The 27,730-nt window shown below is 39.5% G+C and overlaps 1 protein-coding gene across 22 annotated transcripts in view; it reads right to left on the bottom strand.

The window, feature by feature from the left end:
• RIC3 (RIC3 acetylcholine receptor chaperone) overlaps window positions 1–27,730 on the bottom strand; it is a 73,021-nt gene that overhangs the window by 36,196 nt on the left and 9,095 nt on the right. For 13 of the 22 annotated variants that reach the window (XM_063711265.1, XM_063711264.1, XM_063711266.1 and 10 more), the window contains exons 2-4: window positions 10,891–11,117; window positions 9,198–9,273; window positions 8,290–8,383 (exon numbers count right to left, since the gene is read on the bottom strand). In XM_063711265.1, the coding sequence (XP_063567335.1) occupies window positions 8,290–8,383; window positions 9,198–9,273; window positions 10,891–11,117 (397 nt within the window). Of the gene's footprint in view, window positions 1–387; window positions 7,144–8,289; window positions 8,384–9,197; window positions 10,825–10,890; window positions 11,118–27,730 lie in introns of those variants that run through there. The other 9 variants (XM_063711276.1, XM_063711277.1, XM_063711278.1 and 6 more) reach the window with 4 other exon arrangements.

The raw sequence follows: 27,730 nt of genomic DNA, 5'->3' as shown, positions 1-27,730 counted from the left end.
ACATTTCATTCTTCTTGACTTCTCTATACCATAGACCATCCTCTGCTTGAAACCTCCTCCTCCCTTAGCTATTGAGACATTTGTATTCTCCCACTTCTTTAAACATTCCTTTTATCTATGATCCTGGCTCACTTTTTTCCACCCACCTCCCAAAACAATTTTCCCAAGGCTCAATCCTAGGACTCTCGTTTCTCCATTCTTATAATCATGCTCTCAGGAAGTTGACCGAGTATTACAGATTAGACCATCACCTCTACAGAAAAGATGTCCTAATGCTACTATTAATCTTGACTTTTCACACAAATTCCTGTCTCACAACTCCAGTTATTTCCTGGGCATTTCCACTTGGAGGCCTTGCAACTATGTTAAAGTTAACCTTAAATTCACCTCTTGAAACCAGGTCCCAGCTGGCTCAGGATCGTGAGCAACTGCATGAACAGGAAGACCAGAAGAGACTGAGTATGGAAGATTCTAAGATGATAGAAAAATAAAAGGTCACAGTTGGGAACAGCCTCACCAGAATTCTGAATTCTATAAGCCCAGCAGAATCATCAAGTTCCAAATGCAAGAGTTAAGTACAGAGAATTAAACAGATGTTAATAACACCATTCATGGTTAGAACACAACTCAGAACCAGTAAAAGATTTCAGGATACTGCAGCAGAGTCTGATATGCCTCAAAGATTTGGTGATCTCACCTTTTTCCATGGAGATTTTCTCCATCTCTCACTCCCAGCCAATGACTTCCAAACCTGAGCCCTTTGCTCTGACCTCAAGAACCAAATTTCCTATTGCTGTTTCATATTATACATGAATGTTCTGATGGCATCTCAGACACACTCAGTGCTGAACTTATGATCTCAACTCCAAAGCCTATATACTTTCCCTTCTTTTGTATTTTATCTTAGTTAATGCCATAATCTTCCTTCCAGTTTGGCTGTAAATCTCCAATGCATCTTTATTTATTTATTCTTCTCCATTACTCTTATCTGGCTAGTAGTTTTCTTTTGGGGAACCAACTCCTCTTCCATTCATAGTGCAAAGATTAACGTGAGCCATCCATCCCCTACCTCTCCTTCAAGGGTGGCCATGTGACCCACTGCTAATTATCACATTCCATCCCCTTGGCTACAGGGATTGATTCAGGGATAGATATAGGACCCAAGTTGGGCCAACTGTACTTTTGGACCTTGAACACACTGAAGCCTGAACTGAATACTTTTGACATTAAATTCATCCAGGCAACAGTCCATGAGGAGACTGTCCCTTTGTTCCTGCTCCCTAAATGCCCAAAGTTGCTCTGGTTACCACCCTTCCTGAAACATGGATGTTCAGCTGTTCCTTTGATATTATGAGCTATCCCATATTCTTCCAATAAATTCTGCCTCCTCGTACTCCAAATTTTTTGCTAGCCAGAGTTGGCTGCCTGCAACCAAGGAACCCTGATAAAGCCTGTGATTTTTTTTCTTCCCAAAGCCTGTGATTTTTTTTCTTCCATTAGGTCCCCTTAACTTGCCCCCACTTTTCCACTCTCACTGGCCTATTTATTACCATCTGCTGAAACCTTTTCAATAGCCTTCTAGCATGTAGTCACTCTATGTATTACTGTAAGAGTTATTTTTCTAAAGCACAGCAAATCATGACATTTCTCCTCAAAAGCCTTCAGAGTCAAAATAAGTGTGTGTTGTGGGGGGAGAGAGGACCCAGGCAAACGAAAAAGTATATGCCAAGTCCAGAGGCAAAAAGGTACAGGTATTTTAGAGGAACAGCAAGTGGTCGGTGTGGATGGACCACAGAGAGAGTGATGAAGATAAAGCAAGAGAGGTACACAAGGCCAGGTCACTCAGGACCATGTAAGCTACGTTAAAGATTCTGTGCTTTTTCAAAATCAAAAGGGACCTGCTGGAGGATTAAAACAAAAGAGATAATCTGTTTGGAAAACAGAAAGAAAACCGAAAGGAGGCAAAATCAGAGAAACCACATGAGATAGTCATGACCTATATCAAAAATAGGCATTCATTCACTCACTCACTCACTCACTCACTCACTCTTCTACTTAATCTAATACTTTTTTGGAGCCTTTTATGTGCCTGTGCTAAGCTCTACAGCTAAGAAGGATAATCCCTGACCTCACAGAGCCTACAGTCTTTTGCAGCAAGACAGACTTATTAATTAAATAGAAATGACAAGACATGGTGATTGATGAGATATGGGAAGTAAAATAAAAAGGTCAATCAAGGATAACATCTAATTTCTGCTTTGGGCAACCAAGTGGATGGTGGAGCCATTTGCTGAGATGGAAATTAAAGGTAGAATAGGTTCAGTTGGGGGATAGATGATGAATTCCATCTTGGACATTCATTCATTCAATAGATATTTATCATATGATGAGGCTAAAGGTAGGTATCTATGAGATATGTCCAGTGGGCTCTGTATATAGAGGTCAGGAACTGAAGTAAAGGAATGGTCATGATTTCCTCTTCTACCACAAAAACATACGAATGCTTATATCAAAAGTGAATAGGGGCCAGGTGCGGTGGCTCACGACTGTAATCCCAGCACTTTGGGAGGCCAAGGTGGGCAGATCACCTGAGGTCAGGAGTTCGAGTCGAGCCTGGCCAACATGGTGAAACCTTGTCTCTACTAAAAATACAAAAATTAGCCAGGCGTGGTGGCACATGCCTGTAGTCCCAGCTACTCAGGAGGCTGAGGCAGGAGAATCACTTGAACCTGGGAGGTGGAGGTTGCAGTGACCTGAGATTGCACCACAGCACTGCAGCCTGGGTGACAGAGAGAGACTCCATCTCAAAAAAAAAAAAAAAAAATAGGTATTCTAATTCTATAAGTATTTCCTTAGTACCTACTATACAAACACAGTGAGCAAAATAGGCTAAGTCTAGCCACAAAGAGTTTACATTCCAGGAATTCATGGCAAAAATCTGTAGTCCCACATACGTATTCGACATGCCTGCCAGGGCCCTTTGCTGCCAGAGGTTGCACCCTCCCTGCTTTTTTCATGGACTGCTTGACCATACCATGCTTCTAGCAGGTAAACTGTTACAACTTGGCATGCTATTCCAGAAAGGAATACAGCCTGTGATTTTTTTCTTCCATTAGGTCCCCTTAATTTATCCCCACTTTTCCACTCTCACTGGCCTATTTATTACCATTTGCTGAAACCTTTTCAATAACCTTCTAGCATGTAGTCACTCTATGTATTACTATAAGAGTTATTTTTCTAAAGCACAGCAAATCATGACATTCCTCCTCAAAAGCCTTCAGAGTCAAAATAAGTGTGTGTTGTGGGGTAAGAGAGGACCGAAATCATAAGGACAGAAATCAGGACACCTCACTTCTGATTCCTAGACCCTTTCCTTAGTCTTTGTGTCCTTGAGCTAAACACTGTGCTTAATATCAGGCAGAACATGGCACAAGACTGACATTCTAGGTTTCATTATTTAAATATGTGTACAGACCTACATCCCTCACGAGTAAAAGCTTTCTGAAGTTTTATTAGATAATATCAAAAACTTTCCCCATATTTCTGTTCTTACTTAAGCATTAAGGTAAAGTTTCAGAAACTGCAGAGTTTTCTAATTTTAAGCCAACATCCTGCAGTTATGGAATATTATATAAAAGGACTTAAGAGGCTGTAAATGAATGTATCTTCTGCTTTACACCCAGAAACCCAGAGATGTGATACAATTTTGATCTGACAGAACAAATACTGGAATATTTTGGGCTTTTCTAATAATCATAGGAGCACATACTTGTAAAAGAACAAATGCCACAGAAACTGAGGTTAAATGACACAAACTGTAAGTATAAAAGCAAAAACATGTAGAAACATGGTGCTATGGTTTGAATATTTGTCTCCTCCTATACTCGTGTTGAAACTTAATTGACATTGCAACAGTATTAAGAGGTGGCACCTTTATGAAGTGATTAAGACATGAGAGCAGAGCCCTCATGAACAGATTAATGCCATTATCTCAGTGGGTTAGTTATCCCAAGATGGGCTGTTATAAAGTGGGGCTGGCCTCTGGTGCCTCCCTCTTTTGTATGTGCTTGCTTGCCCTTCCGCCTTTCCACCATATGATGATGCAGCAAGAATCATCATATGACATCATTACAGGCAGATACCTGCCTGTAAACCTTGGACTTCACAGCCTCCAGAACCATGAGCTAAATAAACCTCTCTTCTTTATAAATTACCCAGTCTTTGGTATTCAGTTATACCAACAGAAAACATATGAACATATGGGCTGCCTAGCCCTTACAGTTTTTAGGGCATAAGTCCCATAGGGCCTACCTGTAAGGATAAAAGGTGTTGGATTAAGGAGTGTCAGAGAGAAAAATCACATCTGAGAACTAAAAAATTAGAGATTTGGTAAAGAGCCAGGAGCCACACTCTTTCTTCAGTGGGAAGAGAGCTGCTCCCCAGTTCCTAAGAGGCAGGGTGGAAAAAGTTTTACACAACCTTTGCCATGCTGCAGGCTTCAATCAATATGTTCCCAAGAAGTCCACACCTCAGCATCTTATAAAAAGTAAACATTCTGGGCTAGGACCTGTGGCCCCTGAAATGAGACAGTACAACTCCAGATGTAGTACAGAGACAGCTTCTCTGCCTTTGCACATAAGAAAAGGAGACATAAACCTGGCATGAAGAAGACAGACAGTAGTTAGAGGTTATAGTATTGCATCCCTGGCTTGGGCTATAGATAGATCGTGTACATGGACTGAATGGTGGAGTAATTTTGAGTTAAGGGAGTCTGTTACTCAACAGTAAATAATAATGAGAAAATATCTTCATGTTGTCTCTTACCCCAAGCTCCAGGAGTTGGGTCTCCCAAGTGAGAGGCCCTGCCCACAGAGGTTTCATCTATGGTTTTCTTTTTTTATATATATTTTTTTTATTATACTTTAAGTTCTAGGGTACATGTGCACAACGTGCTAGTTTGTTACATATGTATACATGTGCCATGTTGGTGTGCGGCATCCATCAACTCATCATTTACATTAGGTGTATCTCCTAATGCTATCCCTCCCCACTCCCCTCAGCCCACAACAGGCCCCGGTGTGTGATGTTCCCCTTCCTGTGTCCAAGTGTTCTCATTGTTCAATTCCCACCTATGAGTGAGAACATGCGGTCTTTGGTTTTTTGACCTTGCGATAGTTTGCTGAGAATGATGGTTTCCAGTTTCATCCATGTCCCTACAAAGGACATGAACTCATCATTTTTTATGGCTGCATAGTATTCCATGGTATATATGTGCCACATTTTCTTCATCCAGTCTATCATTGATGGACATTTGGGTTGGTTCCAAGTCTTTGCTATTGTGAATAGTGCTGCAGTAAACATATGTGTGCATGTGTCTTTATAGCAGCATGATTTGTAATCCTTTGGGTATATACCCAGTAATGGGATGGCTGGGTCAAATGGTAGTTCTAGTTCTAGATCCCTGAGGAATCTCACACTGTCTTCCACAATGGTTGAACTAGTTTACACTCCCACCAACAGTGTAGAAGTGTTCCTATTTCTCCACATCCTCTCCAGCACCTGTTGTTTCCTGACTTTTTAATGATCACCATTCTAACTGGGGTGAGATGGTATCTCATTGTGGTTTTGATTTGCATTTCTCTGATGGCCAGTGATGATGAGTATTTTTTCATGTGTCTGTTGGCTGCATAAATGTCTTCTTTGGAGAAGTGTCTGTTTATATCCTTCGCCCACTTGTTGATGGGGTTGTTTTTTTCTTGTAAATTTGTTGGAGTTCATTGTAGATTCTGGATATTAGCCCTTTGTCAGATGAGTAGATTGCAAAAATTTTCTCCCATTCTGTAGGCTGCCTGTTCACTCTGACGGTAGTTTCTTTTGCTGTGCAGAAGCTCTTTAGTTTAATTAGATCCCATTTGTCAATTTTGGTTTTGTTGCCATTGCTTTTAAGGTGTTTTAGACATGAAGTCCTTGCCCATGCCTATGTCCTGAATGGTATTGCCTAGATTTTCTTCTAGGATTTTTATGGTTTTAGGTCTAACATTTAAGTCTTTAATCCATCTTGAATTAATTTTTGTATAAGGTGTAAGGAAAGGATCCAGTTTCAGCTTTCTACATATGGCTAGCCAGTTTTCCCAGCACCAGTTGTTAAATAGGGAATCCTTTCCCCATTTCTTGTTTTTGTCAGGTTTGTCAAAGATCAGATAGTTGTAGATGTGTGATATTACTTCTGAGGGCTCTGTTCTATTCCATTGGTCTGTTCCCTGTTTTGGTACCAGTACCATGCTGTTTTGGTTACTGTAGCCTTGTAGTATAGTTTGAAGTCAGGTAGCATGATGCCTCCAGCTTTGTTCTTTTGGCTTAGGACTGACTTGGCAATGTGGGCTCTTTTTTGGTTCCATATGAACTTTAAAGTAGTTTTTTCCAATTCTGTGAAGAAAGTCATTGGTAGCTTGATGGGGAGGCATTGAATCTATAAATTACCTTGGGCAGTATGGCCATTTTCATGATACTGATTCTTCCTATCCACGAGCATGGAATGTTCTTCCATTTGTTTGTATCCTCTTTTATTTCATTGAGCAGTGGTTTGTAGTTCTCCTTGAAGAGGTCCTTCACATCCCTTGTAAGTTGGATTCCTGGTTTTCATGACCCTTAGGTGTGGCCTGGGGTTGCCAATGGCCCAGGCGAGTGTAAAGATATTTTTTCAGACATAACTGTTTATAATAGCCTGGGTAGTTCTCCACCCAGACTGTAGGTGGCAGCTACAGGGTTAGGGCAGAAAAGGCCAGAAAAGTATAATTGCACAAATTGGTTTAGTCACACTCATACAAATAGTCATATGTTAGATAATGTATATAAAGCATTTAGTTCAGAGTGTGGTCCTTAGTAAGTGTTCAATAAATATCAATTATTATTATATACTCACACAGATATATTAATGTATCTATACAACTTTGGGGAACATTCCAGATAGTAACTCTGCTTTCCAGACAAAAAGAAGGTCAAGGCTCCTGGGCCCACACAGGCAAGGTTCATCCTCACAAATGTCATTTCAACAGCACTTCAGATGTTGCAGGGAAATGCCAGGTCAGGAAGCTGCAATCTGAGGATACCCACTCTCTCATATCCAACCAAAGACAGGCAAAGCTGAAGCCAGTGAACAGAGAAAGGGCACAGGGTACTAGTACTATAAAGGATGGTAAATAGAGGCTAAGGTAGAGCAATGATTTCCTGGGGTAAAAACTACAGTGTGCCCACAAAGATGCAGCAGGGACATTTCAACACTTCCTTCTGCATGGGATTCTGCCACTCGCCCTAACATTATTCCTCCATCCTTGCCAGAAGACCTAGCTGAAACTGAACCCTTCTTTGTCCTCCATCTTACATTCTGGTTTTTCCTTCCTGGCCTTTCTATATCCACGTTTTCTTGGTTGTTGTCCACTTCTATCAACCTCCTGAAGCCACCCTTTCAGATCCTCAGCCAGCCTGGTAGCAAGAGGAGTGTCTTCCCTTTGGGACATTCTAAATGGCCAGTTTGGCTCTTAACATCTAATTTACGTGTAATTCTGTGCTGGCACAGTCGACACAAACATGAATGCCTAATCTGATCACACTTACTCTCTTCTCTCATTTTGTCTCAAGTAGAAAGCATCATGTTCAATAACCTGGTTTTACTTAAAATTATACCTATTTTAGACAGCTAGGAAATTTTTTTTCTTCAATCATAGTTATTTCACCCTGTAGGAGTTACTCATAAATTTATTCACTTTCACAATAATTTGCACATTAAACTTTTGAAAACTGAGGTTGCTTGACAGTATGTGAATGAAAAATGTTAAATGATAAACAATACGTAAATGACATATTTACAAAAACTGACAGTACATAAAATGAAAATAAGTGGTCTATTTGTCAAAAAAAAAGCATAATTTTGAATTTTCTTTCCTTTTCTTTTTTTGAGACAGAATTTCACTCTTGTTGCCCAGGCTGGAGTGCAAGGGCACGATCATGGCTCACTGCAACCTCTGCCTCCCAGATTAAAGCAATTCTCCTGCCTCAGCCTCCCGAGTAGCTGGGATTGCAGGTGTGCACCACCACACCTGGCTAATTTTGTATTTTTAGTAGAGACAGGGTTTCATCATGTTGGTCAGGATGGTCTCAAACTCCTGACCTCAGATGATCCACCCACCTCGGCCTCCCAAAGTGCTGGGATTACAGGCCTCAGCCACTGCACCCAGCCTGAATTTATTTTCTAAATGAGAAATAGTCTGAGTCCTTTACATGAAAACCTACCTCTCCCCATTAGGTCCCACTCTGTTGATTAATTTTTCCATGGCTGCTTCTGTCTCCTTCAGTTTTTCTTGCAGTTGAGCAAGCTCAAAACTGGCTGAAAAATAAGCAACAATCTAAGAACCATCACAGACAACTCCCTAAACCTGTTAGAGACCACAAATTTTTAAAAAGCTATTGTACTGTTGAACTTCCCATTACTATCTCATTGAAGAACACAGCAGTTTTATTAAAGGATTCTGTGAATATTTAAGATTTCCAAAAAGGATTCAAAGTATGACTGGGATATTTAGTTCCATAGAAAATCCAGAAGTAAATCCAAAAAGCAGTTACAGCCCAGATAAACATGATTTCCTGCAATGCTTTTGCCAAGTCTCTTCTTTGCGGGTGGTAAATTTTTCACAGGTTATTTTTCCTGACATACATTCTAGTCTATAAATTCTTGAGGAAAGAGCCATGTTGTATAAATTTAATTTCCCTAGAGAACACAGAATATTCTAGTTGTATAGTAAGTATCTGATGGCCATGTTTCAACAGTCAGAAGGGTTAAACTCTTTCCCTAGATCTAAAAACTGATTTTGGCAATGATATGATTTCTCTGCCTCCATTTTGCTCTCTGCTACCAATATTTTGAAGTCTGAAAATGAGAAGTCATTCCAAACGTGAAATATTAATTTGCTATTAAAAAGTGAACTGGTGGTTTTGTACTTTTTGTAGCTATCCCTCCCTTAAAACCCCAACATCAATATAAAAACTTTTGAGAATTCCCAGAACTAAGGCAAAAATGGCATCAGATTAATTTGGAGCAACTTTTGAGAAATGCTTTTAAGACATACCCACAGACAGTCCCTGTGGCTATAAAACTGTTTGACTCAGTAATACCTGTGAATATACTGAGAAGGGGCACTTACTAATTTTCCTGTGGGTGTTTCCAGGCGTGGCAGTATAGCATTTCCCATCCTCTGCAGTTGTTTTCCCCTTTGAGAGCTGAGAATTGAAGGAGGTATAGCACATCAACAGCAGCTCAGAACCTCAGTCACGGAACCCCTCATATCAAACAAAAAAAAAAGGTTGGGAAACAAAAATGAAGGTCAGAAATTAAATCAAATAGCAACACTAGAGAAACAGCTCAAAAAAAAAAAAGCCAAAAGATGAGGTTTCCAAGTAAAAAATTATCAAAGCACAAGTGTAAAAAGTAAAGTAGAGGTTCCTCTTCAAAGAGACCTTACTCCCCATCTAATTAGGAATAGTAACTTCTCTTAGAAGCAAAATTTGTTCAAGAACCTGTGCTAACATGCTTAGATATCTGCTAGCCATAATAAAGAAATCAAGGTACTTTATGTTCTTAGCTCCCACAGTTTAGCCTAAATATTTGCCCTGGCATGCTTATACTTGTCCAAGCAAGCATTAGGTCATAGCCTGTTCCTCTTTCTTATATGAAGGTGTTTTTACCTTTCTCAGCATTCCACAAGTTACTTCCTCCTTCCTTTTTTCTCCTCTGCCTTTGCCTCTTTTAAAAAGTTCTAAGTCGCTAGCCAATCAGCACAAATACGGAATGTGAGGTCCTGTTCCAGCCAATGGAAACCGGACACAGCAGTAAGGTGGATGCGTCAGGTTATAAATGACCCTGTCTCCTTTGTTCGGTGTACTCTCGTGGCAAAACTGCTGGCGAGTGTACCCTTTCTGCAGAAAGTAAAAATGGCCTTGCTGAGGAAATTAAATTTACGTCTAAGTGCTGTTTCTTTATGGCACCAGGGAACAAGCATTTCCAACACAAGGAAAAAAAATCTCCCTACAGGTCATCTTCCTTGCTCATGCTCATCTAAAAGGGATGTGTGGCACCCTATGGGCATTCTTACAAACTCAACTCAGACTGCCTGCAGAATTCCTGGGCAAGAAAGAACTCATCTTATTTAAGCTTACTCTAGACAGGAGGGCAAAGTGAAGCTTCTGCCTCTACTTCACAGTACAGGGGCCGGGGGCCTGCAAAGGCCTGCCTGGAGGTGGAACTTAACTGAGAGTCTGCTTTAAAGAACCCACACCCATGTCTCCCCAGAGCTAGGAAATATCAGGCTTAATTTCAGGATGGACAGTTCTGTCTCAGGAGAATTACTGGAGATAATATTAAAAACAGCATCTCATATTCCTGTGGAGAAAAAAGGAGGATAAAGTGGTGTCATTATTTGGCCTTACAATGGCTATTTGGAAATCACTGTGCCAATCCCAATAATAAAAGCTCTTCTTAGAAAATCTTTATTCCTTTTCGGCCTGTAAAGATGTTAAATTTTTTTTTTTTTTTGGCGGGGGAGTGCTTTGAATTGTATCACTTACTGGATTAAGAACCAAAAGATCCAGGTTCAAGTCCTAGTTCTGCCTTGTTAGTTGTGAATTTTGGGGCAAAACATTTAAACATTGAGTAAACATTTCTTATGTGAAACTGAAATAATGTCTATCCTAAGTACCTCATGAAGAGGAGGCAGGATTTAAAGAGATAATGGATTTGAAATAATTTTATGAACTATAAAAAGTTTTAATGTAGACAATGATTTTTATTGCCATATTAGATTTTCATTGATGTAATATGATTAGGATGATTCTACTTACCTTAAATAGAATGTACAGTATATATAAAAAAATCCCAAAACCGTAGATTGGAATAATCTGCCCCATCAGACCTCTTCCACTACCTCCTCCTCCAGCACCTCCACCTGATCCTTTGGCCTTTGCAAATGCCTCTGCAAGGTGAGACCTCTGGAAATGAGCCCCAGGAGTCTGGCCATCTGAGGGTGCCTGGTGATGATGCATCATAGGTGGAAATCGGCCCAATTTTCCTGAGAAAATAATAATCACTTTTTATCTCTTCTACTATTTTAAAGATGGCTATCATGAAAACACCAAATCATTAAGGTATAAATAACAGAGGCCAACTCAAACAAGTTTAAGAAAAAAATGGGAACTTAATTAAAAGGATATAGAGGTATCACACATATCCTAAATATGATGTGATCATCTCTAGCTGTTCACCAAACCCATTTTCTCTTCCTTCTGGGTCCTTAGCTGGACCACATTTTTCAGACTCCCATACAGTTAAATGTGGCCATATAACTGAGTTCCAGCCCAGGAATGTGAGTAACTGTGCTAGCTCAAGGCCTGGTCTATAAAACCTCCCTTGTTATTCAACTCCATGATCATTTCTCTTCTGCAGCATGGATGCTGACACCCAAGGGGACCTTGGAAGCCATGGGTAGAAACAGCAAAGCCTCCATCAACCTGACTCCTAAATAACTATGTAGTGCAGAGCCCTCCACTGCTGCCACCTCACTAACTTAGAGTCATCCAGACCTGTCTGTAAGAGTGAGAAACCAACTTCTATTGTGTTAGGGTCATTATACACTGTGGATTCTATTTGTTACAGCAGTTAGCCACCCCCAACTAATACAGGTAAGAAAACACAATGTGGTCTCAGGAGAAAACAGAACTAGAAACTGGAAAGCCATCAGGATCCAGGACAGGTACTTTCACATTCTAGCTCAATCTCTCTCCTTCTCTATGGGGCCATAGGTTTTTTCTTTGTTTTTCTGTGCACATCTTCTTTATTCTTTCTCTGCAGACCATTTCTCTAGCTCCTTTGTGCACACAGGGGAAGATGGTCGCCCCCACCCCTCAATTTGCATGTTCTTCAACAGGCTAGCTGAGACATCCTAATTTCAAATTCCTTGGAGGAGGACTTTAAGTACTCAGCTTGGGTAGGTATACATCTCCTTCCAATCAGCTATAGCTGAGCAGACAGGATTGATATAGCACAAACAGGGTGAAAAAGGGGCTCAATCTTGTGAGTGGAAGAGCAGGGCTTGGGGGGAGGGGCAGAGGCAGGGGGAGGTGTTAATCGATTTTCTTGCATTTTTTTTTCTCCATCAAGAGCAGTCAAAAGTTAACACCAACTACCAGAAAGGAATCTTCAAATGGCCAAATAAACAGGCTTGTATGAAAAACCACCAGGAAATAACATTATGGAACAGAAAATACTAGAGAGCATAAATAACACTCTAAATAAATAACACTCTAAAAATAGAAATAAAAAAATTGTTGAATTTGACTTGAACAAAATTGACAAAGATGCGGAGAGGCATGAATCCTCATGCACTGTGAGTAAGTGATACAGATATTCTGCCTAGTGATCTGGCTGTACTTTGTGATATTACATATGTACACACCCTATGATCCAATGATCCCACTCTGGTGAATAAATCCCACAGAAAATCTCAAATAAGGTTAAATATATGTGAATTACAGACTTTATAGACCTATGTGAGAATGTTTGCTGTGACAATAGTGTAGTAGGAAGTTTGAAGTTAACTCTGATTTCCTTAACTGGAAGAATGGAAAATCAAAATGGAGTGAATACAAATATGGAATTCTACATAGCTTTGGAAACCACACTTTAGACATACCTACAGCAACATGAATACATCTTTAAAAACACAGCATTAGGTTAAGAAAAAGCAAATACCATTATATAGGTTGAAAACACACACATAACGATATTATATAATCTTTCAAGCAAATATGTGGATATAAAGACATAAACATAAACACATCAGAGTAGGTGCATATGAACAGGAAAGGGAACTGGAATGTGGGTTGAGGATAAAGAACTAAAAGAATAAAACAAGAAAGTAAACTTGCACTAACAAAGTTAATAAAATGCTATGAACTGAGAACTGCCTTTAAGTTGTCGATGAAGAGTCAAACTAAAGCATTTCAAGAGATTTATTCTGAGCCAAATATAAGTGACCATGGCCCATGACACAGCCCTCAGGAGGTCCTGAGAACATGTACCCAAGGCGGTTAGGGTGCAGCTTGGTTTTACACATTTTAGAGAGACATGAGACTTCAATCAAATTCGCTGGTTTGGTCCAGAAAGGCAGGATAATTTGAAAGGCAGGGCCAGGTGGCAGGGGGTGGGGTGCTTCTAGCCTACAGGTAGATTTTAAAATTTTCTGGTTGACAATTGGTTGAGTTTATCTAAACCAATAGTTTAGATAAACTCAACAATTGGTTGAGTTTACCTGGGATCAATAGACAGGAAATGTTTAGGTTAAGATAAAGGGTTGTGGTGACCAGGTTTTTCAATTTTACTGTGTAAAGAAAGCTCTCAGATAGCAGACTTCTGAGGGAGTAGGTTGTAAAATGTTTCTTACGTGAAAGGAAAATAACATGGGCCCCTTCAAGATGGGGAATTGATCCTGGCAAATCTGCCTCCCATTTTTATTCAAAGTCATCTTCCTGCTCACTGAGATAGATGCATATCTGATTGCCTCCTTTGGAAAGGCTAATCAGAAATTCAAAAGAATGCAATCATTCCTCTCTCACCTATCTGTGACCTGGAAGCCCCTTCACCACTTTGAGTCTTCCTGCCTTTGCTTTAAGTTATCCCACCTTTCCAGACTAAACCAAGGTACTTCTTACACACACTGATTGATGTCTCATGTCTCCCTAAAATGTACAAAACTAAGCTGTGCCCTGACCACCTTGGACACATGTCATCAGGACTTCTTGAGGCCATGTCATGGGCGCATGTCCTGAACCTTGGCAAAATAAACGTTCTAAATTAACTGAGATCTGTCTCAAATTTTGGGTGTTTACACTTATCAGACTTAAAAGGGTGCCTTAGTTGATTGTCTCCTGGGTCTGGAAAGAAAGAAAGAAAAAAAAAAGTCGGTGGAAAGGAGATTCTGTATAGAATGTGGACCTTTCCCACAAGAAAGAACCTTGCAGGGCAATTTCAAGATACGGCAAAGAAATATATTTGGACTTTAAATATTTTTATTCCTTTTTTTATTTGTTATGTGAAGTTATGCCAGAGTCAGGTGGGAAAGCAGGCTAGATTATATGGGGTGATATAAAGATATAAAACCCCTCTGATGAGACTTCACAGTTTGTAGGGCGTGCCTCCCCAGGCCTGTTAGGTAGGAATTTGGGTAATTTTTTTTTTTTTTTTTTTTTTTTTTTTGAGAGGGAGTCTCGCTCTGTCACCAGGCTGGAGTGCAGTGGCACGATCTCAGCTCATTGCAACCTCTGACTCCCTGGTTCAAGTGATTCTCCTGCCTCAGCCTCCCAAGTAGCTGGGATTACAGGCATGTGCCGCCACACCCAACTAATTTTTGTGTTTTTAGTAGAAATGAGGTTTCACCATGTTGGCCAGGATGGTCTTGATCTCCTGACCTCATGATCTGCCCCCCCCTTGGTCTCCCAAAGTGCTGGGATTACAGGCATGAGCCGAATTTGGGTAAGACTTAAAAAATCAGAATTTAGTTCTCAAAGTCAACTCTGCTCCTGAGGTAAGAAAGAAGGTAGGTGGGCAGGTAGGCTTGGAAGTTGCCTTCTGCCTTGTATCCTTTCTCAGTCAAGCTCCACTCCAGTGATACTCCTTTTCCTCTCAATATTGACTTTAAATGACATGGAAAATTTTGAAAAGAAATGCTTCTTTTTAAGAGTGGGTCAGCAACAGAAGCACAGCTTTAGACAGTAAAAGAAGGAAATCACCATGTCACCACCCTTTATTCTGGATGCTGGTGACTATGCCCCTTTTAAATTTTCAAGGATCTTAGTATATTAAATGATGAGTACTGGCTTTGGCTATTATGCACCTTCAAAAGCATGCCTAGCCAGCATTCAGGAAGCTAACTTTTCTCTTGAGAGAATCTATCAGGTGGCTAATGTTCAATAAACTAGATCTAATATTTGTAGTATTATGTTGTGGAACTTCACCTTACTGTGTTGAGAATACTATCTTCAAATCTGGCATAAAACAAAAAAATTAAAAATTAAAAACAGGTAATTACAAAAAAGCATTATTTTGCATCTCTAAAATTTAAGAATGACATTATACATCTCCCCCAAAACTTTTATAGATCTGTCAGCCAGGAAAATTTTAGGATACCTATTATGTTCAAGATTCTGCCATATGCAAGAAAAGAAGAGAGCGATAAAGGTAATAGAAACAATAGTTCCCACATGGAACAATGCCTTCAAAACCAGAATATCTAAAACAAAGACATAAATAACAGCAACAGCAGCAGCAGCAGCAGCAGGGTGTCAAGGACCTTTTTAATAGATAAACTAAATATTCAAGTATTGAAAAGATGCAAAATCTTTCTTTAAAAAAAAGAGTTAGCTGGGCACAGTGGCTCACACCTATAATCCCAGCACTTTGGGAGGCTTAGGCGGGTGGATCATGAGGTCAGGAGATCAAGACCATCCTGGCTAACACGGTGACACCCTGTCTCTACTAAAAATACAAAAAAAAAAAAAAAAAAAAATTAGCCGGGTGTGGTGACGGGCACCTGTAGTCCCAGCTACTCGGGAGGCTGAGGCAGGAGAATGGCGTGAACACGGGAGGCGGAGCTTGCCGTGTGCCAAGATCGCGCCACTGCACTCCAGCCTGGGTGACAGAGCAAGACTCTTGTCTCAAAAAAATAAATAAATAAATAATATAATAAAAAATAATATAAAAAAGAGAGGCAAATGGAGTCAATTACTGAAGGGAATGAAAGAATAGGAGAGAAGCAAAAGCACACCAGGAGGAAAGAAGAGTGTGTACATGAGATTGAGAACAAAGAAACCATTAAGTAGGACTTACTACCAAATTAGTTTGGCTCCATTTAGGGGAGTAACAAGAGATAAGAAGTAAAGATTGGGAGGAGTTAAAATGCTAACTTGTGTGATATATAAATTTGATACAGTGGACCTTGATGAGAAGGGTACTTGATGGGGATTAATCTAGCAGCTGAATATAGGGTCTAATATAGACAGAAACTAGGGTCTGGGAAAACATCAAAAAGGCTATTATAGTAATTTAGCACTGAGACGCAAATCTCTGAGGTGGTGGCTAGAGCTATAAAAAGGAAAGGATAGGTCTATAAACTAAAAATAAAATTCTAAGGCCACCAACTGACTGATGGGTCATCTCTTGGCCAACGGGACCCCAAAGTAACCTTGAAAACTAAATTCTTGGCTATGATGGGATGGGGGTTCAAACCCACCTCATTATACCCCTTCCCTCGAAAACCACTATTAGCCTTTCTTCCCTAACTACCAAACAGAAACCAGCTGTTTCAAAAAAATCCACCACTGCTATCAACCAACCACCTGATACTGTCCCTCCTTTTTTGCCTGATAAGAGACTACCAACCACAGAATGGTTCTGGCTAGTCTACAGAGAATGCACAGTAAGGGGTTTCATGTCTTCTGCTTCACCTTTTGATGTCAGAAGGCTGAAAACTCCACTCTCTGACCACGCTATTACTGCCATTTTGTGTGTATAAGACCCATGAAGGACATGCTTCTCCTTTCATAAATATTCATGACTCCCCCTAAAGCTTATTGAATATGTATATATGGCCACCCTGCTCAGCATGAATTCCTGTTCCCTTTGCCCATCCCTCCAAGTGTGTGTGCTGCTTCTGGCTGGAGGCTACACTTCCCAGCCTGTCAGAATGGCCACCCTGAAGGTTGTAACCCTTTATAAGAAATAAAGTCTCCTCTTCTCTTCTAAATTTATAAATCATATTTTTTAAGTTAACATGTCCAAGGTCTATTACCATGTAATCAGTGCCATTTAACACTGAACAAAAATAGAGCTCATGGAGGAGGAGTCAGAAAACTCCAAGATCAACAGTTTAAGATAGAGAAGATAATGAAGAAACTTGGAAGGCTTACTGTTAGGGAACAACTGAATATACATTTTTCACACATTATATTCCAGTTGTTGATGGAATACAGACTTTTTTTTTTATTAGACTGCAGTTAGGCTTCAGAGGAAACTCTAAGCTATCTAAATGACAAAGCTAATTAAAATTGAGTGAATGGTTCCCAATACCAAAAGGGTGGAAGAATACTGTATTTATGTGGAAAAAAGAGAAAGAAAAGAAAAATGAGCTAGCCAAAGATGACTAGAAACAAACCAATATCATAAAAGTCAGAGGAGGATGAAATTGAAGGCAACTGAGAAGACTGGAAACAGATAAACTAATGGCAATCCTTGTTTTCAGACACAATATATTCTTGAGAAATGGATGGCCATAACATGAAATCCTGACTGTCCACCTGTTTAGACAATAACAGAAACCAAAGTACTACAAAGCCTCAGAGTCAAAGGGGGCCTTAAAAGTCATCCAGTCTTAATAAGTGGTGTGGGGACAGGTAGATATTCACATGTAAAAGAATAAAATTGGACCCTTATCTCATACCATATACAAAAATTAACTCAAAATGGATGAAAGACCTAATTATAAGAGCTAAAACTTTAAAAATCTTATAGGAAAACATAGACATAAATCTTTGTGACCATGGATTAGGTGACAGTTTCTTAGACAGGACACCAAAAGCACAAACAACAAAACAAAAGGTAGGCAAAGTTAATGTCATCAAAATTTAAAACTCTGGTGCTGCAAATGACACCATTAAGAAAGTGAAGACAACCCACTGAGTGGGAGAAAATATTTGCTAATCATGTATCTGAAAAGGGTTAGTATCCAAAATATATAAAGAATTCTTACCATGCAACATTAAAAAGACAAATAACCCAAGTAAAAATGAACAATTGTGGCCAGGTGTGGGGGCTCATGCTTGTAATCCCATCACTTTGGGAGGCTGAGGTGGGCAGATCATTTGAGGTCAGGAGTTCAAGACCAGCCTGGCCAACATGGTGAAACCTCATCTCTACTAAAAATACAAAAAAATTAGATGGGCGTGGTGGTGCATGCCTGTAATTCCAGCTACTTGGGAGGCTGAGGCAGGAGAATCGCTTGAACCCAGGAGACGAAGGTTGCGATGAGCAGAGATCACACCACTGCACTCCAGCCTGTGTGACAGAAGTGAGACTCGGTCTCAAAAAAAAAAAAAAAAAAAAAAAGAGCAAGGGATCTGAATAGACATTTCTCCAAGGAAGACAAACAAATGTCCAATAAGCACAGGAAAGGATGCTTAACACCATTCGCCACCAAGGAAATGCAAATCAAACTCACGAGGAGATACCACTTCACACTAACTAGGATGACTATAATGAAAAAGATAATAGCAAGTGTTTGAGGGATGTAAAGAAAAAGGAACTCTCATACGCTGCTAGTGGGAATGTAAAATGGTGCAGCTCCTTTGGAAAACAGTCTGGCAGTTTCTCAAAAGGTTAAACATAGAGGACCATATGACCCAGAAATTCCACTCTTAGGTATACAGCCAGGAATATGCTCACACAAAAACTTGTACACAAATGTTCACAGCAGCATTATTCATAGTATCTAAATGTCCATCAACTGATGAATAGATAAACAAAATGTAGTATATCCACACAACACAGTATTATCCAGCCATAAAAAGAAATAAAGTACTGATCCATACTACAACATGGATGAACTCTGAAAATATTATAAGTGAATACAGCCAGTCATGGAAAACCACATATTATATGTTTCCATTAATAAGAAATATCCAGAATAGGTAAGTCTATAGCACAGAAAGTAGACTAGTGATTACCTAGAGCTGGGGTTTGGAGGGGTGCAGAGGAAGGAAAAAGTGACTGCCTAATGTGTATGAGGTTTTTGGTGGGGAGGTGTGTGATTTAAAAAGTTCTAAACTTGACTGTACTGATAGTTGCACAACTCTATGAATATATTAAAAACTACAGTGACTGGACATTTTAAATAGGTGAATTGCATGATATGTAAATTATGTCTCAATAAAGCTTTTTTTTTTAAAGACAGCTAGTCTAACCACCTGTGTTTGACACTCTCATATGCTTCAAATTGTGGTCCTAATTCTGCTGAATACCTCAGGATAGAAAACAATGCTTTCCCCAGGAAGCTCATGCTACCTCTACACAGCTCTGACTGATAGGACTGTCTTTATATAGAATTGATGAGTGAGTAACAGGAGAAAGAAAGAAAACAAAAAATAGGGTTTCAAAAAGCAACGCTGAATAAAACATGATGAGGTCCGAAGAAACCTATGTTAGAACTGATTAAAGAAGTTAATTGATAAGGAAACCTGTATTAGAATTAAGAAGGTTATTGATAACATCAAAGAGGTGTTGAAAAAGTAAAAAATACTATTTTCAAAGACAGAAGAGGGATTTGGAGAGCAATGGAACATATAGACTAGATAGCAAAAAATATGTTTCATATCCTAGAAGAAATCTGAGTACTTTATATGCGGTATCATTGTTCACATATTTACTGCTGAGCACTTAACAATGTGACAGACACTATGTCAGGCTCTGAGATTAGAATGACAAATAGAACAGAATCCCTGTCTTTAAAAAGAGCTTACAGACAGGGAGCATAGTTACAATGACATGGTAACTCTACCTTAACCGTCAAATCCAATGACTTTTTCTCAGTTCTCACTCTTAATTTTCTGCAGTACAAAAAAGTAATTTCAATAAATATTGGATTAATCTGAATAAATCCTTGTCAAATTTTCCTGCCTTAATCTCTATGGCACATTACTTACTCTTCTCTTTTTCCACTGGTCCTTCAACCTATTCCTTCTCAATCTCTTTCACTGGTTCTTCTTTAATCCCCTTCCCCAATACTTTGTCTCAGCCTGTTCTTTCTTTATACTTTCCTTCGGCAAGCTCATTTATTCAAGGAATACACTGTAATTTCCAAAATGTGTACTTCTAGTTCTGACTTTTCCCCCAAGCTCTTGTCTCTTATCTCTTAATACAATTAGTATATATGTCTTCTTGTATGTCTACCACCTCAAGCCTAAAAATGAACTCATTTTCACCTCCTAAAACCTGCTCTCCTCTTGTATTTCCTTTCTTTGTAGATTCATTCTCTCCAAACTTCAGGCTTGAGACCTACAACCTCTGCTACCTGTGACACTTAAGATGGTAGGCAACAATGACAATGTTACATTTGGCAAAGATTTCTCTTCTCATAAAGTTAACAGGCCTCAACAGGTAGCAACCTCACCTCTTGGATCCTGGTACCACCATGTTTCTTAAAACTGAATAGCCCAGAATCTATAAAAAGTCAATGATTATAAAACATTTGGAAATTTCTAGTGGGAATTTTTTTTACAAAAGAAAAATTTGAAACTATGAAATATGCCAGGTATATAAAAGTATACATACTTTATGAACATTTGTATATCCACCGCCCAAATATAACTGAAGTCCCTGGTATACTTTTCCCCCACACCCTCTCTGAGATAAACACCATTCTGATTTTGGTGCTTATTATCAGAATGCGTGCTTTTAGATTTTACTGCATTAACTATGCATCTATAAACAATATATAAGCATCCATAAACAACATATAATACTGCCTTGAATGTTTTAAAACTTCATATTGTGGATAGGCAGTGGTGACGGTTGCACAACATTGTGAATGTACTTAATGCTACTGAACTGTTTACCTAAAAATGGTTACCACAATTTTAAAAAGTCCTTTATATTATGGGATTATATTGGACACATGCTTCTCCAACTTTCCTTTTCTGCCTTTTTTTCCAGGTGGGGAATCAACACTTTGGCCAACAAATGTATCCATGTTGACATGTAAAGCTCTAGTTGATTCATTTAAAATGCAATATAGCATCACATTGTATGACCATATTATAATTTATTTACCCCTTTTTCTGCTGATATTTAGATTATTTTCAATTTTTCTCTATTACAAATGTTCTAGTTCACAGTTACATTACAAATAAGATTTGTGCTTTTTTAAGTTTGCTTTATTAAAAACAGCTAAAGAAATCAGAATAAAGATATCAGAACATAAAACTGTAGGTTTTCTAATCTAGAAAACAAAACAGCTGTGTGCCTATCTCTATAGGTACTTAAGTATTCTGTAAAAGGGAACGCGACTAAATCCTAATTGTTTATTGAAAGCTTTGCCCATATTCAGGTTTCCTTAATTATCAAAATTTAATCCCAGCATTTAGCAAGGCTGAGGTGGGAAAATTGCTTGAGCTCTGGAGTTCAAGACCAGTCTGGGCAAGATGGCAAGACCTCCTCTCTACGAAAAACTTTTATAAATCAGCCGGGTGTGGTGGCACGCACCTGTAGTCCCAGCTACTCAGGAGGTGAGGCAAAAGGACTGCTCAAGCCCAGGAGTTTGAGGCTGTGGTGAGCTATGATCACACCACTGCGTGATCAGCCTGGGCAACAGAAGGAGACCCCATCTAAAAAAAAAAAAAAAAAAAATTCACTTAAGTTATCATTTAAGCTTAACTAAAAACTTAATGTCAATGGATTCTGGCCAGGTGAGGTGGCTCACGTCTGTAATCCCAGCACTTTGGGAGGCCAAGGCGGGCAGATCACCTGAGGTCAGGGGTTCAAGATCAGCTTGGCCAACACGGTGAAACCCCGTCTCTACTAAAAATACAAAAATTAGCTGGGCATGGTGGCACATGCCTATAATCCCAGCTACTCGGGAAGCTAAGGCAGGAGAATGGCTTGAACCCAGGAGGCGGAGGTTGTAGTGAGCCAAAATCGCACCACTGCACTCCAGCGTAGGTGACAGCGAGACTCCCTTTCAAAAAAAGAAAATTAATGGATTTTACAAAGTGAAGCTCTACCTTCCTTTGTTAATAACCATACCTATTACTAAAAACAAAAACAAAAACAAAAACTTCAGCACTGTTAACAAAAGAGTTTTCTGAAAGCAACATTAACTCATCTACAGCATTTCATTCTTGGGGCAAATAAATCTGTAAAGAGCTGGACATGTTTCTATTTTAATAAAAAATAGAAACAGCAGTTCAAGAAAGGTCTTAAGGGGGCCAGTTCCTTAAGATAGCCAAGCTTTTCCCTAAACATTGAGGAAGTTGTAGAGGCCATATTTGATTCAGCATTACTTGAAGTAGAAGCCAAGACAATAGCTGTTTCTTCCTCACCGGTCTCCTCCAAGGGCCCTATCTTGTTACATTTCCCTTCTACCTGATTCTGCTTTGTTCTCTACTGCTTTCACATTATCTGCTAATTTAATCAGATTTTTTTCATCTTTCATCAACCTCTCCATTCTCAATCCATCCTATATATTACTAAAAGAGATCATTATGTGTCTAAGTTGCTTAGCACAGGGCCCGATCCATACACTCAATACACATCAATTACCACTGTTTTGTTACCAGAATAATCTTCCTAAAGCACAATTCTAACTGGTCTTGCCAGTTCTCTGATCAAAAGCTTCTAATAGTTTCCACTGACGACAAGAGGCTGTATTACAGCAGAATGGAGGTAGCAGAGTGAAGTGGAATGAGTGCCACCTTTTCAGTCAGTTACTGGTTAAGATTATGGCTGTGCCTCCAACTATTTCAGTGGAGGTTAAATTAATCTTTCTAGAGCTCATTTTCATCATCTGTAAAATGGACATGATATCTACTTTCCAGAGTTTACAAGAATTACAGATTAAATAATATCATATATACAAAGCACCTAGCACATATAGTAGGTATTTAACAAATTATGATTTTCCTTCCCACAAACTGAATTCCTAAACAACTGAATTCCATAATCTAACCCAAAAGTGCCTCTTCACACTACTTTCCCATTACACACCACTCACTTAGTCAAACTAGGGTTCTCACCATGCTTTGAACCTGACTTTCACCTTCTTGCTTCTGAGCCTATGCTTATCCTCCATTGGCTTTGCTTTCCTCTCCAACTCCACATATCTAAATCCAGCCAATCCTCCAAGGCCCAGGCCAGATACTGCCCCCACGCCCCCAAAGCATTTTCTCATGCTACTCCCCATGCCTGTAAAACACACTACTTGAGCCTCTTTAATTGCACTTACCACACTTGGCCTTAATCAAGAGTTTTATTAATGTGTCTTATAGCCTGTACTTAAATGAATTGGGAAACAAAAACAGGTAACATTTTCCACTAAGCACCATCTCTATCCAATTTTATTTGGTGTATATCATATCTGAGAACTAGAAAAGCAGCCTCTAACATCCAAAAGTTGGCCTGGTATTATCAGCTAGGCATTAATACTGCTATGCGCTGGCTTGGTACTCACAGATGAGTTGTGGTGTTCTCCTGCTACACATAAGCTATTTCAGAACACCAACATTAGCCAAGGCCATCCTGTGATCATGATGGACCAAGAAAAAAACAAGACCACTCTGTAATCCGCCTGAACACAGACAAAACATGAACACTGTCCAAGCCACTAAATATCTAATACCCCCAGTGCTGGGTAATGTGAACGATGGGGCTGCTTTAGCAATTACAGCTTTAGCCTTTCTCTAGTTGGCCCTCCCTTTAGATAAACTGTTAAGATACCAGTCCTAGAATTTGCCTTACTTCCCGAAAGCATCTAATTCAGAGTAAAGTACCACATCCTTAAACCATCCTCCAGATCACCTAACACAAACCCAAATCCTATAATGACTTTTTCTAACCGTGCCTTATTGAGATGCCCCACAATTCCCCATGGTGTGCATTCTCCCTTGTTGCAATGAGTAATACACTCAATTTGTTCAACTACAGGTGTGTTCCTAGTGGCCTCCGACTGGAAGACAAACTAAGAACTTGAATAAAGGCCTAGTGTTTTATTTGTTTGGGTCCCCAGGGCAGGCTCTGGGTCTTGCATACTACAATCTTGGCTGACCTGATTTGGATGAATTATACTGCAAGTGTTAGCCTTTATTAGAATCTCAAGATCCTGCCCAGTCATTTGTAGGGCTAAAAATAGTTTTTTACTTCATTATCCTGCCAGTTTTCAATTTTATAGTTTCTAGAATAGAAACTGGCAATTAGGATGACTGATCAAGCAAGGTATTCCATACCCACTTACCTGTAAGTTTCTAAACTTGAAAAAATACCTAATTTACATGCACTCATGGGCTCTCAAATTGTCTGTTGTTTTCTGTTCATTTCCACAATATATGAACAGGAAAATGACCCTCTGAAATTAAAATGATTTCCTAATCTCTGTCCTTCAAACATTCCTTCAGAGTAGATTTCTGATGCTTCATTAGGGAAAATAAATGGTAAGCAACCAAAATAATATATTTGTCTTCAGGCACTTACATACCAATACATAAGAAGCTAGTTTAAGATAACAAAGAACTATGTATGTATATGTATGTCATACATGTATATGTGTATATGTTTGTATGTGTATATTTATATACACATATACATGTATCTGTATATTTTCACATCTCAGAGAGATTAAGACTCAGGGGGACACAACTTACTTAGGGAGAACATCGTGACAAAGGGTCTGTGCTATTCCACAGGAACAGGGCCACTGGAGAGGGGCTACTAAGGAACCCTATTTATAAGCATTCAGGCAGGGTCAGCAGGAAAGATGCCCAGACACAGTGTTACTGTGGGAACACCAAAGGTTCCCAGCCAAGTAGAAGTAGTAGATAGGACTCTCTTGAAGCCACCTCTAACACGGAGTGGCACACTGTCATCTTGGAGTATTTCAACTACCCTGGAACCTATTCAAACTCTCATTCAGCTGACAATGGAACAACTGACAAGTTCTTGACCAAGTGTGCTGACATTTTTATGTTCCACAGGTACATAGGGAGAGCAGAGGAACTGCTACTCTGATCAAAGAAGAAACTCTGATGAAATGAAAGGAGAACCTCAGGAGAACGAGATCTTAGTGTTTCTGACAACAAAGTAGGAATCGTGTAGCACAAACTCTAGGAAGCCAGAGTTCAGAAGTTTTTTTTGTTTGTTTGTTTTTGAGATGGAGTCTCTGTCACCCAGCCTGGAGGGCAGTGGCACAATCTCAGGTCACTGCTTTGCCTCCCAGGTTCAAGTGATTCTCCTGCCTCAGCCGCTCAAGTAGCTGGGACCACAGGCATGCACCATCTTGCCTGGCTAATTTTTGTATTTTTAGTAGAGACAGGGTTTCACCATGTTGGCCAGGCTGGTCTTGAACTCCTGATCTCAGGCAATCTGTCTGCCTCAGCCTCCCAAAGTGCTAGGATTACAGGTGTGAGCCACCATGCCTGGCCCAGAGTTAAGAAGTTTTAAAAACAGACATAATGCCATGGCATGAGACGCTCTCTGAGAGGAAAGCCCTTAAAATGCCTTTCTATATGGGCACTTCAAAAATTCTCAGGCAGGTAGGAACAGCAGAGGAAAAAAAAAGTAGATGTGCAGGTAGCTCTTCTAAAAGGACAGAAAAGATGAACAGACAGACACATAAGTAATCAGCATGAAAGAGTGGTAAGACTTGGAAGAGTGACATGAGGAGGCCAAGGCCCAAAATAAATCCAGATTTACAAAAGGCCAGCAAAAGCAAAAGGGGTGTTTTTAGTGATGTTTAGAGAAAAGAGGCAACTTGCCTTAGGATAAAATGTAATGGTAAGAAAACAGAACTTGCCAACTTCCATTTTGCTTCTATATCAAAGGGGATAAATTTCTGGTGCAGTGGAGAATGAAAAATTCTAAGGGCAAAAGTAAAGTCCCAGAGGAGGATAAATTCAAGTCTATTCACTAAATAATTTCCATCAAGAGAACTGGGAAAACTTCCAAATAAGGTCACTGAACTAAAGAAATATTTAAGAAACTATGTGGGTAAAAAGTGAAGTCTTAAAAGAATGGAGATAGAGAACTACTGTTCCAGTCTGAGGAAAGTAGAAAGTGGATGACAAACTCTACAAACTACAGAGAAGTGAACATGTTGTAACCCTTGGGCTAGATTCTAAAAACGACTCTTAATATTTTTTGAATGGATATAGAAGGGAAAAGAAAGTACTTTTCTTCTGATTATAAAAGAAATGCATACCTACAGAAAACTGAGAAAGTACAGAAAAATTTAAAGAACAACCCCTCATAATTACATGATCTAGAACTATCCACTGTTAAAATGTTGACATCTTTCTTTTTTTTATTATTATTAAAGTTCTAGGGTACATTTTCACAAAGTGCAGGTTTGTTACATATGTATACATGTGCCATGTTGGTGTGCTGCACCCATTAACTTGTCATTTACATTAGGTATATCTCCTAATGCTATCCCTCCCCGCTCCCCCCACCCCGCAACAGGCCCCAGTGTGTGATGTTCCCCTTCCTGTGAAAATGTTCACATCTTTCTAGTGAGTATATATCTTTACTTTTCACTTGTATCATACAATGTTCCCATGTCATTTAAAACTCTTCATGAATATAAATTACTGAATTCATAATAGTCTATCACATGGATGCATGATCATTTATGTAACCATAATGAATGTAATAATAATAAGGTAATGGCTTACAAATGCTAATAGAGGAAGTCATGATCCCCAGGAGCCAGCTCTCATTAATTAACTCATTCTTTTACTCGTTCAATAAATATTTATTGTCTACTTACGTGCAGGCCTCATCTAAAGCTGGACACACAGCCATGAACAAAACAAATATAAATCCTTATCCTCAGAGAGCCTCCTTTTTTTTTTTTTTTTTTTTTTTTAAGATGGAGTCTCACTCTGTTGCCCAGGCTGGAGTGCAGTGGCACGATCTCAGCTCACTGCAACCTCCGCCTCCTGGGTTCAAGCAATTCTCTGTCTCAGCCTCCCGAATAGCTGGGATTACAGGCACCTGCCACCATGCCCAGCAAATTTTTGTATTTTTAGTAGAGACGGCATTTCACCATGTTGGCCAGGCTGGTCTTGAACTCCTGACCTTGTGATCCACCCGCTTTGGCCTCCCAAAGTCCTGGGATTACAGGCGTGAGCCACCACGCTCAGCCACAGAGCCTCCTTTCTAAGTAGGAAAAGAGACAATAAACAAGATAATGATAAATACTAATGAGAAAAAATAAGGCACGGAAAAGGGGTAGGACTGTGTTGGAAGTTAAGATTTTAGCTGGAATGGCCAGAGAAGGCATCAGGAAATGCAGTTTGAGAGAAAACATGAAGATGAAGGGAAAGGCACATGGATATCCAAAAGGAGCATTTCAAACAATGGAAACAGCAAATGCAAAGGCACTGAAGTGGGAACATGCTTGGCATATTCAAGGAACAGTGAGGAGGCAGCCAGTGTGGCCCCAACAAAGTGAAAAAGATAGAAAAGTAGAAGCAAGTGGGGAAGAGAATTACATAGGGCCTTTTGGGTCATGTATAGACTATCTTTTCATCTAAGCCAGGAAGCCACTGTAGAGTTTTGAGGAGGGGAGAGATGTGAGTTGACTTAAGCTTCAACATAATACTATATGGCAGCTATATTGAGAATAGACTGAAGTGGGGAAGGAAGAAGCAGGCAAACCAGGGTGACAGCGTAAGATGGAACAGAGCAACCAAATAACCAACTGGTTGAATGACCCTAAACAAAACGTTTCCATGAATACAGTGGTGGGACTCTAAAAGCAGTTTTAAATGACTAATACATTTAAAAAAATAATTTGACCTATCAAGAAAACATGCTGAGGCTGGGCATGGTGGCTCATGTCTGTAATTCCAGCACTTTGGGAGGCCAAGGCAG

This window comes from Pongo abelii, chromosome 9 (genome assembly GCF_028885655.2).
Source record: "Pongo abelii isolate AG06213 chromosome 9, NHGRI_mPonAbe1-v2.0_pri, whole genome shotgun sequence".
In the NCBI taxonomy this organism is placed as follows: domain Eukaryota; kingdom Metazoa; phylum Chordata; class Mammalia; order Primates; family Hominidae; genus Pongo; species Pongo abelii.
The sequence above is the reverse complement of the archived record's forward strand: the minus strand, read 5'-3'. Positions and strand labels throughout refer to the sequence as shown.